This window comes from Triticum aestivum, chromosome 6A (assembly GCF_018294505.1).
Source record: "Triticum aestivum cultivar Chinese Spring chromosome 6A, IWGSC CS RefSeq v2.1, whole genome shotgun sequence".
Classification (NCBI taxonomy): Eukaryota; Viridiplantae; Streptophyta; class Magnoliopsida; order Poales; family Poaceae; genus Triticum; species Triticum aestivum.
In genome coordinates, this window is record NC_057809.1 from 496,048,026 (window position 1) to 496,061,428 (window position 13,403).

The 13,403-nt window shown below is 50.5% G+C and overlaps 1 protein-coding gene across 1 annotated transcript; it reads left to right on the top strand.

Moving 5' to 3' along the window:
- The first annotated feature begins 5,887 nt into the window (after positions 1-5,887).
- Positions 5,888-8,484, top strand: LOC123128081 (protein NRT1/ PTR FAMILY 8.3). The gene is made up of 3 exons (XM_044547994.1): positions 5,888-6,058; positions 6,425-6,527; positions 6,635-8,484. Exons 1-3 carry the CDS (start codon positions 6,014-6,016, stop codon positions 8,221-8,223), a joined length of 1,737 nt encoding a protein of 578 aa, XP_044403929.1. The 5' UTR covers positions 5,888-6,013; the 3' UTR covers positions 8,224-8,484.
- The last annotated feature ends 4,919 nt before the right edge of the window (positions 8,485-13,403 follow it).

The window sequence follows — 13,403 nt, forward strand, 5'->3', positions numbered from 1 at the left end:
TTACGGTGATTAACGTCATCTTCCGCATCCTCGCGAAGGGGTACGCCATTAGGATGGCCCCTTTAGCTGACCGGATCACTCACCCTGATCAGTCGGCCTTCATCCAGGGCCGCTATATCCTTGATGGAGTTCTAGTATTCCACGAAGCTCTCCATGAGGTGCACTCCAAACACCTCAAGGCAGTCTTCCTGAAACTGGACTTCCACAAGGCTTATGACACGGTCAGCTGGACCTTCCTTCGAGAATGTTTGCTTCGGAAGGGCTTCGACGATAGGTGGGTGACCAGAGTAATGCATATGGTCTCTTCAGGCCGCACCGCAGTGAACATTAATGGAGAGATCGCCCCGTTCTTCCCCATGTTTTGTGGGGTCCGCCAGGGCAACACCTTCTCCCCATTCCTGTTCAACATAGTTGTCGATGCGCTGGCGGCCATCCTCGATAAGGCCAAGGCAGGGGGACACATTAAGGGGATTGTCTCGCAGCTTGTTGGAGGCAACGGGATCTCCCTCCTCCAATATGCAGACGACACCATTATCATGGTGGAGGGCTCTGAGAGTGATATCTCGAACCTCAAGTTCCTCCTATTGTGCTTCCAGCAGATGTCCGGCCTTAGGATCAACTTCGACAAGAGTGAGGTTATGGTCTTGGGCTACACCCAAGACGAGTGACAGAGTATAGCGGATCGGCTTAACTGCCAGCTTTGGTGTTTCCCCACGACTTATCTGGGGATACCCATTAGTGATGCCAGGCTTACGGTGGCCGAGCTACGCCCCACGGCGGGGAAGCTCCAACACCGGATCGAGCCCTGGCAGGGTCGGTGGCTCTTGAAAGCGGCCCGTATGGTGCTCATTAACTCGTCCCTCTCCAGCCTCCTATTATTCATCATGAGTTTCTACAGCCTTCCGGAGACTCTTCATCACGAGATTGCCACCGTTCAGGGGCGCTTCTTCTGGGCCGGCGAGGGTGATAAGCAGAAATACCACATGGTCAGGTGGTCTAAGATCTGCAAACCTCGCGACCAGGGCGTCCTTGGGATCATGTCCTCCAAACGCATGAATATTGCCCTTCTGACTCGGTGGCTCTGGAGGATTTGCAACGGAGATGGTGGCCTGTGGCTATGCATTATTCAGCAGAAATACCTCCAAGGCTAGCCTCTTGCCTTCTGTCAATGATCTGGGGGCTCCCAGTTCTGGCAATCCATCATTCAGATCCTCCCTGTCCTCCGGATCGGGACCTCGATCGAGATTGGTTCCGGCACCGCCACACTGTTCTGGTTCAATCGCTGGACTGGTGACACGCCCCTGGCGGCCCGCTTTCCGGACCTGTTCTCCATCACGGTTGCCCCTCGGATCTCCGTGGAGACCGCCCTTATTGACTTAGGGTGGCTTGCGTTCCGAAGGCCTTTTGGTCCTGCTAAGAATGCGGACTGGCAGGAGTTGCTTGACTGTATTGCTCTCCATGAGCCGGATCTCACGTGTGACGATGACCGCGCCAGGTGGCGCCTCGAGCCGTCCGGTCAATTCTCCACCAAATCTCTCTATCTGGCCATTGCCCCCTCGCTCGGCCATGAGGCTTTTTCCTCCATTTGGGAGATTCGCCTCCCCTTGAAAATTAGGATCTTCCTGTGGCAATGGATTCACGGTTGCCTCCCTTCTCGCGTTGAGGTTCTGAAGCGCAATGGCCCTGGTGATGGGCAGTGCCCGCTCTGTGGGCCTGAAGAAGATTTGAACCATATCTTCTTCACATGCGTGTCTGCGCAGTTCCTATGGAGCTGTTTCCGCGAGATTGTGGGTGGAAGCTGGGACCATACCAACTTCCCCGCTCTCTTTGCCGAACTCCAGGCGACCCCCCCCTGCGTTGTGCCACATTAGGTGGCTGACCATTGGGGTCCTTGCCTGGACCCTGTGGACTGTTAGGAATAAACTTGTGATTCAGCGTATCCCTCTTCGTCGTGCTACTGACGCTTTGTTCAAATGGTCTGGTTACTTGCAGCTCTGGCGGCCGCTTAGCCGTCCCAGGGAGAGAGACGCCATCACCTTCATCATCACCCAGCTTCGCGCGATGGCTCTCCAGTTGACTCCACCGCTTCCCCCGCCACCACCAGAACCAGATTAGTTTTTCGTCTTCTCGCTGCCGCCTCCGCCGTTTAGGGGTGTTTTGTGTATGTTGGTGTTATGTTGGGTTTGTTATGCTGTGCCCACAGCAAAACTTGGGTCTCTGTGTGTCTGTGTGTGAGTGCTAGACCCTGTCTGCAGTGGCGTTGTGTGGGTGTGTTGTGTATCCTGTTGTTGTCCGTTACTCTTTGCTTGGTGGTTGCTTTATTTATAAAGCGGGGCGAAAGCCTTTTTCGGAAACTAGATCATGTTGTTCATATGCAGTGTTCATTTATAATGTCCATGTTTATTGCGAGTTTCTATTGTCGATGTCTAGTGTGCTCTACTCTTGCTGATGCTTGTAGGACATGAGCATGCAAGGGTTTAGTCAGGCCTTGTCGTGTCCGACAGCCAAGTTCGCAACATCCTATGTCGAGGACTCCCAACCTCCCATCGACCAGATGTCTCCTAATTTAGATGTTTTCAAGATGTCGGCTACAGTTCCACCATTTGTGGCTTCAGCATTTGCACTGGCTCAGCCCAATGATGCAGCTCATGCTGCTGCTCAAAAGGCAACTGCAAAGTATAAGGAGGGCAGGGGAACTCCATGAAATGGCATTCGTTTCTATCGATGTTCGTGCTTAACAAGATGTGTGAAATCATAACTAGTGGGGCGATGACTGACAAGGGCTTCAAGGAGGTGCACTTGAACGCTATTGCAAAGCAGGCATTTGAGTTTTGTGGACAGGAGGTCACCTCGACCCAGGTCTACAACCACCTTAGAAAGTGGAGATCGAGGTGGATCATAGTGTCCAAGCTCAAAGACCTGAGCGGCACTCCATGGGATCAGGAGACCCGCTCAATCCTTTTGGAGGTAGAGCACTACCAAGGCCACACCGCAGTTAGCTCACAAACTATACCATTCTAACTAACCACCTGTTTAAGCCTATGTACCATGTGATTCTAACTAACCACTCAGTTGTGTTTCTTTCTTAGGCACACCCCAAGCACGCAAAGTTTCTCAACACACCCATCCAGAACTACCACCAAATGTAGCAGATCTTCTCCTTCGGGCTAGCAACCGGCAAGCATGCCCTGGGCTCCAGTTAGCCGCTGGGTTCGCCTATATCCGAGTATCCAGACACAAAGGAGTCAGAGACCATCGTCCTTGATGGTCCTGACAAGGATGGTGATCAAATTCATGTGCTTGATAGGAAGAGGAAGAAGGGAGCCTTGATGGAGGATGAGTTGACTGTCTTCACCAGCATGACTCGGGTAGTCAAGGAGGTCGCAAACACCATTAGGGAGAGCAAGTTGATCGACGTCCACCCTAACCTCCACAACGCCGTCATGAATCAAGGTGGCTTCAGCCCAAAGGCTCTCATGGCGACTCTGAGCCACCTGTTGGACAACAAAGCCCAGGGTGTTGGGTTTGTTGCCATGGGAGACACCCATAGGGTGCTCTCGCTCAAGACCTGGCTGGGAAAGCACTACTACTAGTGCTGCTTCTGGTCATGGTGACAGCATGCATGATCCTCGACGACGATGGCGATGCAATGAAGATGACGATGATGATGTAAATTTTGTGGTAGGTAGGGCTTGATAAACTCTTGGCCTGCATATTATTGATGAGGTGGTATAGTAACCCCTCAAACCGATGGCGAACTTGCGGTGGTAGAATAACACCCCCTTTTGGATGTGGTGGTAGGATGACACCATAGTAGTGGTGGGATGAACTTGCTATGTCGTATGATCATGTGTGCTTACTTATGTTTCATTTCTAGTGTGCTCCATTGTTTGATACTTGAACTGTTGCTCTTCTACAATGCTAGGACAAGTGGTATGTTGTGTTCCATGGTAGGGTTCCAGGGGTTTACAGTTCATGGGAATCATGCAATGAACAAGTGTCAAGTTACAAGAACAGCTGTCACAGAGGTTTAAGAGTAGGCAGGCGACAGAGGATGCTTGCTCCAAAGTCGTGCTCAAGCAGGCATGCGATGTTGAACTTGTCAAGGCGGATCGACACTTTGGGCTGAAGAACTTCATCATCTTCGCCCAGTTCATCATGATTGTACTGTTGTTTTGTTGGTGTGATCGGTGTGATTGTGTGTAAGGTGTAGCGGGTAAGCTCACCACGCAGTGTACAAGGTAACTACACCTCTATGCTTGTATACAACCAAACAACCTACACTAGTATGAGCACAGACAATGCGAGCAACCAAACACAGTGCGTAGAGTCGTTGCTACGATGCAGGGAGAGATGCAGACAACCAATCAATATGCAGATGTTTTTTTGCCTGCATTAGCTCAACAGGCTCACTTGAGACAAGTACAAAGTGGCAAAAAATGACGCGAGCAACCAAACGCGTCCAAGGTCTCGAGTTTAAGACCTGCCAACGCAGTATTTTTTTTAAATCTGCGGCATGCATTGATCCCACGTCTAAGGAGTAAAAAAGCCTTGATGTGAGGGGGGAGGAGGGTGTTGAAATATATTGCCTAGCTCTCTTCATCAGTTTGAACTTTTGAAGCAATTGACTGAAGAATGAATTTAATACTATTGACTATGTTGTTCTTACCTACTTTATTGATCGTCATAACAAGCAACTTGATGCAAACTGTGACATATACGTGCCTTATGTAAGGCCGTTGAAACAGTTGGATGCATTACAAATTCTGTGGATATCTTCAGGGATAACGTGTTGCATTTAGCACGTAAGCCTAACTATGCATGTTAACCTGAAACGACAGGGTTTTTTGTAGTTTAAAAGAATGGGAGACACAGGTGGAGTCAATATCACCAAGAAGAGGTAAGAAGAATAAACAGTTTGTTAATGAGGTTGACCAGCGAGGTGGTTTACCTTTGCAGTAGAAGCGTACAGCGCAGTGCAAAGTCCAAGGAGGTTTGCCATGTATGTCCAACTTCGATGATCAGGCACACCATCAGAGCCAGTAGATTCAGAACGAAAATATATCACAAAGTTTTTATCACTATATGGATGAAACATTGCACTGGGCGCGATATGATAAAAGGCGAGAATAAGAAATCTTATTGACAAAAAGCAGCAGCCTTTGTTTCTTTAAGAGAAGAGTAAGAACTCCATTGCAGGACTGAGTTTCTCATCTTTTGTGGAGAATATCCTCACCAAAAGTGGAGGGAAAATGCAAGAAGGAACGTCTGAATCTTAATGAAGGAAGAAATAGCTGAGCCTGTAGGTGCCCAGCCTGACTGCATATGACCTTAATCAGAGGAAGGAACAGTTCTGAAGCTCGCCGGAATAGAACCTGGAAACCTAGAGGATCACGCAGCCTTGGCCGTATACCACGAGAAATTTGACCTGTCACCGCTCTCCGTTTGACAGAATCAGCCCATCGTCGTTCTCAGCCGCACCTACCGCAGGAATGCAGGATGAGACATCGACCCGGCTGACCCTATGACCCCAAGTTGGCACCACCCCGAGTTCAGTCTCCTTTCCGGCCAGCGCCAAGCAAACCACCACGTTTCTGTTCTACTTATGGATAAACTACTAGACGAAAGGATCCGACATGGCATCGCACCGAGGAGACCGGAGACCGGCGATGAGTAAGAAAAACGCCCTGCACTGAGCCTGCAGGCTGCATGCACCTAGCTTAGCTAGCCACCACCTGCTACGTGGAAACTTCCGGCCGAGAAGCAGCGCACGCATGATAGCATTTCTAGTCCGATACTTGAATATTAGCCAATGGATGGATCCCGTCCAAGCTGACCCTGCTATATAAAGCTCCGTGGCAGCACAGCAGCAGCAGCAGACAGAGTAGCAGCCTAAGCCTGAGGCGAGCTAAGAGTTCACGAAGGAAGTGAGCTGACAAGGGTTAGCAAAGTGATTACCCCCGCCTCCGAGAAATCTATCACCTCCTCGGAGTCAAGACAGCTCGTCGGCGACATGGACGCCATGGAGAGAGGCGAGCACGCGCCGCTCCTGCCGGAGGTAATTACCTCCTCCGATCTCCCTCCTCCTCTGCTGCCCCATGCATGATTGTCACAATGGAGGTTGAAATGCCAAGTCAAGAACCATGCTTCTGCATCGGTCAAACCAAGAAGAACATTTGTTTGCCTCCATATAGACAGAATCTAAGTTAAAGAACATGGTTAATTCTTGCGTACGTCAGCAGTCAGCACTGAAGGTTTTTAACACGTGATTAATATACATGCCAATATCCAGGCCCCTTCCTTTCCTAACCAGACAAGCACATGCGCACATCCACATACATCACGGTCGTGCTGCATCTTATCCAGAACTTCTACAGATTTTGTTCTCGTTCCTAACAATTCCTGCAATCTATCTCTGTTACAGAGTCATGGCCCAAAGGTTCAAGACGATGACAGCCTGCAGCTGCAGGTGCCACTCCTGAAGCATAAGAAGCGGGGCGGCAGCAAGGCACCGGCAGTGATTCTATGTAAGCAAAGCTCCATCTTCTTCTGATTGCTTTTCCAGCCAACAAAAATGTGGATTAAATGGAGAGGAGCTAGTGGTTTAACTGAAGTTTCGCCATTGTTGGTGCAGTATTCGAATGCCTGGAGAGCACGGCGTTCAACGGCATCTCCACCAACCTGGTGGTGTACCTGGAGACCGTCCTCCACGGCACCAACCTCGCCAGCGCCTCCAACGTCGCCACATGGTTCGGCACCAGCTACCTCACCCCCGTCTTCGGCGCCATCATCGCCGACTCCTTCTGGGGCAACTACAACACCATCCTCGTCTCCCTCGCCGTCTACCTTCTCGGCATGATGCTCGTCACCTTCTCCGCATTCGTGCCCACGACCACGGCGGCGCTGTGCGCTGCGGGTGCCTCGTGCGCCACCGCCGGCGCGTGGCCGCTGAGCTCGCAGACCGTGGCTTTCGTGGGGCTGTACCTCGTGGCGATCGGGTGCGGCGGGGTGCGCTCGTCGCTGCTGCCGTTCGGTGCGGAGCAGTTCGACGACGACAGCGCGGCGGACCGGGAGGGCAAGGCGTCCTTCTTCAGCTGGTTCTACCTCTGCGTGAGCTTCGGCCCCATCATCTCCGGCGTGTTTCTCGTCTGGATCCAGCAGAACATCAGCTGGGGCCTCGGCTTCGGCATAGCCACCACCTGCATCGCGCTCGCCTTCGCCGCCTTCGTGCTCGCCACGCCCATGTACAAGCGCCGCATGCCCGCAGGCACGCCGCTCAAGAGCCTCTGCCAGGTCGTCGCCGCCGCGTGCAAGAAAATCAGCATCAAGGTGCCCGCCGAAGCCGGACACCTCTACGAGGTCAGCGACAAGATCGATTCGCCCCAGCCAAGGATCGCGCACACTAGCGACTTCAAGTTCCTCGACAAGGCGGCAATCGTCACGGAGTCGGACATGGAGGAGAGGCCGGAGGAGGCGACCTCGTGGAAGCTCTGCACAGTGACTCAGGTGGAGGAGCTCAAGATCCTTCTGCGGCTGCTGCCCGTCTGGATCACCAGCGTCATCGTGTCATCGGCCTACTCGCAGATGAACACCACCTTCGTGCAGCAGGGCAGTGCCATGGAAATGACCATCCTGTCGGTGCCGGTGCCCGCGGCGTCGCTGGTCTCGTTCGAGGTGATATGCGTCCTGACATGGGTGCTCCTCTACAACAAGGTGATCGTGCCAGCGTTGAGGAGCTTCTCCTCGAGCGGCGACGGCGAGCCGTCACAGCTGCAGCGGATGGGCGCGGGGAGGCTCCTCATGGCTCTCACCATGGCGGTGGCGGCGCTCGTGGAAATGAAGCGGCTCGACAGCGCGGCGCGCGGGGAGGAGATCAGCATCGCGTGGCAGCTGCCGCAGTACTTCTTCCTGGCTGGCGGAGAGGTGTTCTGCTACATCGCGCAGCTGGAGTTCTTCTTCGGCGAGGCGCCGGACACCATGAAAAGCATGTGCACGTCGCTCGCTCTGCTCACCATCGCGCTGGGGAGCTACATGAGCTCCTTCATCTATGCGATCGTGGAGGCCTTCACGGCGACGGGAGACAGCCCCGGGTGGATCTCCGACGACCTCAACAAGGGCCACCTCGACTACTTCTTCTGGGCCATGGCTGCAATGTGCACGCTCAACTTCGTCGTGTACAGCGGCATCGTCAAGAACTACAGGCTCAAGACGGTCATCTCGTGATCGCTCGCGCAAGGATTCAAGATTCCATTACATTCTACACACATTACACAGGAAAGAGTAATTAGGAGTAGCCAGGAAAGAGTAATTAGGAGTAGCCAGACCCCGCAAAATCGTCAAACCCGCAAAATTCCAGCGAGTATACGGGTTCGGCCCAATTTTGTGGCCAGAACCGAGCTCGTATACTCGCCCGGCCTGTAATTTTTTTTACCGCGGCCCGTAAACCGCCCTCCCCCAGCAGTATATCTACGGGTTCGCAGTGCATTTCTAGGTCGAAACCCTATCCCCTGCCACCGCGTCTCTCCGCAATTCCCTACTCCCCTTCTCATATTTCTCGCCGCCAGTGAGCCCCTTCCGCCTCCAGCCGCCATGTGGGGCCGCATGTGGAACTCCGGCGGCGGCGGCGATCCCGGGCGCGAGCGGCGTGTCCGGTCAGACGGCGCAAGGAAGCGCGGGGCGAGGAAGTGGACGAGCAGGGGCCTCTCGCCGCCGCCGAGCTTCCGCGTCCGCGAGATGGAGGAATACGACCGTCGGCACGGGCGTACGCCCTCCTCCGCCGAGGGCTCATCCTCCACCGTGAGGCCCTCTTTCGCCGCGAGCTCTTCCTCTTCCGGCGCGAGCCTTCTCCCCGTGCAGAGGGGGTGGTTGGAGGAGGTCGAGGTCATCGCTCAAGCAGGAGCCCGACGAGATCGTGCTGTTGGGGAACGCAGTATTTCAAAAAAAATCATACGATCACGCAAGATCTATCTAGGATATGCATAGCAACGAGAAGGGAGAGTGTGTCTACGTACCCTCATAGACCGAAAGCGGAAGCGTTGAGTAACGCGGTTGATGTAGTCGAACGTCTTCGCGATCCAACCGATTCAAGTACCAAACGTACGGCACCTTCGCGATCTGCACACGTTCAGCTTGGTGACGTCCCTCGCACTCTTGATCCAGTTGAGGCCGAGGGAGAGTTCCGTCAGCACGATGGCTGGTGACGGTGATGATGAAGTTACTGACGCAGGGCTTCGCCTAAGCACTATGACAATATGACCGAGGTGTAAAACTATGGAGGGGGGCACCGCACATGGCTAAAGATCAACTTGTGTGTCCATGGGTGCCCCCTGCCTCCGTATATAAAGGGGGGAGAGGGAGAGGCAGCCGGCCATAGGAGGTTGCGCCAAGGTGTGGAGTCCTACTAGGACTCCCTAGTCCTAGTAGGATTCCACCTCCCACACGGAGTAGGAAAGGGGGAAGAGAGAAGGAGAAGGAAAGGGGGGCCGCCCCCCTTCTCCTAGTCCTAATCGGCTGCCTGCCCAAGGGGGCGCACCAGCCCCTTGTGGGCTGGTGTGCTTCCCTCTTATGGCCCATAAGGCCCATAACTTCTCCCGTGGGGTTCCGGTAACCTCTCGGTACTCCGGAAAAATGCCCGAACCAGTCGGAACCATTCCGATGTCCAAATGCAACCTTCCAATATATGAATCTTTACCTCTGGACCATTTCGAGACTCCTCGTCATGTCCGTAATCTCCCGGGACTCCGAACAAGCTTCGATCATCAAATCACATAACTCATAATACAAATCGTCATCGAACGTTAGGCGTGCGGACCCTACAGGTTCGAGAACTATGTAGACATGACCGAGACACATCTCCGGTCAATAACCAATAATGGAACCTGGATGCTCATATTGGCTCCTACATATTCTATGAAGATCTTTATCAGTCAAACCGCATAACAACATAAGTTGTTCCCTTTATCATCGGTATGTTACTTGCCCGAGATTCGCTGGTCGGTATCATCATACCTAGTTCAATATCATTACTGTCAAGTCTCTTTGCTCGTTCCGTAATGCATCATCCCGCAACTAACTCATTAGCCACATTGCTTGCAAGGCTCATAGTGATGTGCATTACCGAGAGGGCCCAGAGATACCTCTCCGATCTATGCCAAATCAACAAACACCATCGGAGACACCTGTGGAGCATCTTTGTAATCACCCAGTTACGTTGTGACGTTTGATAGCACACAAGGTGTTCCTCGGTATTCGGGAGTTGCATAATCTCATAGTCAGAGGAACATGTATAAGTCATGAAGAAAGCAATAGCAATAAAACTAAACGATCATTATGCTAAGCTAACGGATGGGTCTTGTCCATCACATCATTCTCTAATGATGTGATCCCGTTTATCAAATGAAAACACATGTCTATGGTTAGGAAACTTAACCATCTTTGATTAACGAGCTAGTCTAGTACAGGCTTACTAGGGACACTGTGTTTTATCTATGTATCCACACATGTATCAAGTTTCCGATTAATACAATTCTAGCATGGATAATAAATATTTATCATGATATAAGGAAATATAAAATAACAACTTTATTTATTGCCTCTAGGGCATATTTCCTTTAGTCTCCCACTTGCACTAGAGTCAATAATCTAGTTCACATCGTCATGTGATTTAACACCAATAGTTCACATCTTTATGTGATTAGTTCACATCTCCATGTGACTAACACCCAAAGGGTTTACTAGAGTCAATAATCTAGTTCACATTGCTATGTGATTAACACCCAAAGAGTACTAAGATGTGATCATGCTTTGCTTGTGAGAGAAGTTTAGTCAACGGGTCTGCCATATTCAGAGCCGTATGTACTTTGCAAATTTTCTATGTCTACAATGCTCTGCATGGAGCTACTCTAGCTAATTGCTCCCACTTTCAATATGTATCCAGATTGAGATTTAGAGTCATCCGGATCGGTGTCAAAGCTTGCATCGACGTAACCCTTTATGACGAACTCTTTGTCACCTCCATAATCGAGAAGCATATCCTTATTCTACTAAGGATAATTTTGACCGCTGTCCAGTGGTCCACTCCTGGATCACTATTGTACCCTCTTGCCAAACTCATAGTGAGGTACACAATAGGTCTGGTACATAGCATAGCATGCTTTATAGAACCTATGACTGAGGCATAGGGAATGAATTTCATTCTCTTTCTATTTTCTGCCTTGGTCGGGTTTTGAGTCTTACTCAACTTCACACCTTGCAACACAAGAAAGAACTCCTTCTTTGACTATTCCATTTTGAACTACTTCAAAATCTTGTCAAGGTATGTACTCATTGAAAAATCTTATCAAGCATCTTGATCTATCTCTATAGATCTTGACGCTCAATGTGTAAGAAGCTTCACCGAGGTCTTTTTTTGAAAAACTCCTTTCAAACACCCCCTTATGCTTCCAGCAAATTCTACATCATTTCCGATCAACAATATGGCACACACATATACTTATTGTTGGGGAACACAGTATTTCAAAAATATTCTTACGATCACGCAAGATATATCTAGGAGATGCATAGCAACGAGAGGGAGAGTGTTTCTAAGTACCCTCGTAGACCGAAAGCGGAAGCGTTGAGTAACGCGGTTGGTTTAGTCGAATGTCTTCACGATCCAACCGATCAAGTACCGAATGGACAGCACCTCTGTGATCTGCACACGTTCAGCTCGGTGACGTCCCTCGAACTCTAGGTCCAGTTGAGGCCGAGGGAGAGTTTCGTCAGCACGACGGCATGTTGACGGTGATGAAGAAGTTACCGACGCAGGGCTTCGCCTAAGCACTACCACAATATAACCGAGGTGGAAATTTGTGGAGGGGGCACAACACACGGCTAAGAAATCAACTTGTGTGTCTATGGGGTGCCCCCTCCCCCGTATATAAAGGAGTGGAGGAGGGGCACGACCGGCCTCATAGGGCGGGTCCCAAGGGGGGAATCCTACACCTACTAGGAGTAGGTTCCCCCTTTCCTAGTCCAACTAGGAGGGGAAGGAAAGGGAAGAGGGGAAGAAGGAAAGAGGGGCCGACCCCCCTCCCCAATTCGGATTGGGCTTGGGGGGGGGGGCGCCCCTCCTCTTGGCCGCCTCCTCCTCTCTTCCACTAAAGCCCACGAAGGCCCATTAACCGCCGGAGGGTCCCGGTAACCCCCCAGTACTCCGGAAAATGCTCGAACCTATCCAAAACCTTTCCGGTGTCCAAACATAACCTTCCAATATATTAATCTTCATGTCTTGACCATTTCGAGGCTCCTCGTCATGTCCGTGATCACATCCAGGACTCCGAACAACCTTCGGTACATCAAATCACATAACTCACAATACATATCGTCATCGAACGTTAAGCGTGCGAACCCTACGGGTTCGAGAACTATGTAGACATGACCGAGACTCATCTCCGGTCAATAAACAATAGTGGAACGTAGATGCTCATATTGGTTCCTACATATTCTACGAAGATCTTTATCGGTCAAACCGCATAACAACATCAAATCACATAACTCACAATACATATCGTCATCGAATGTTAAGCGTGCGAACCCTACGGGTTCGAGAACTATGTAGACATGACCGAGACTCATCTCCGGTCAATAACCAATAGCGGAACGTAGATGCTCATATTGGTTCCTACATATTCTACGAAGATCTTTATCGGTCAAACCGCATAACAACATACGTTGTTCCCTTTGTCATCGGTATGTTACTTGCCCGAGATTCGATCGTCGGTATCATCATACCTAGTTCAACCTCGTTACCGGCAAGTCAATTTACTCGTTCCATAATGCATCATCCCGCAACTAACTCATTAGTTACATTGCTTGCAAGGCTTATAGTGATGTGCATTACCAAGAGGGCCCAGAGATACCTCTCCGACAATCGGAGTGACAAATCATAATCTCGATCTATGCCAACTCAACAAACACCATCGGAGACAGCTGTAGAGCATCTTTATAATCACCCAGTTATGTTGTGACATTTGATAGCACACTAAGTGTTCCTCCGGTATTTGGGAGTTGCATAATCCTATAGTCATAGGAACATGTATAAGTCATGAAGAAAGCAATAGCAATAAACTAAACAATCATAGTGCTAAGCTAACGGATGGTTCATGTCAATCACATCATTCTCTAATGATGTGATCTCGTTCATCAAATGACAACTCATGTCTATGGCTAGGAAACTTAACCATCTTTGATTAACGAGCTAGTCAAGTAGAGGCATACTAGTGACACTCTGTTTGTCTATGTATTCACACATGTACTAAGTTTCCGGTTAATACAATTCTAGCATGAATAAGAAACATTTATCATGATATAAGGAAATATAAACAACAACTTTATTATTGCCTCTAGGGCATATTTCCTTTAGT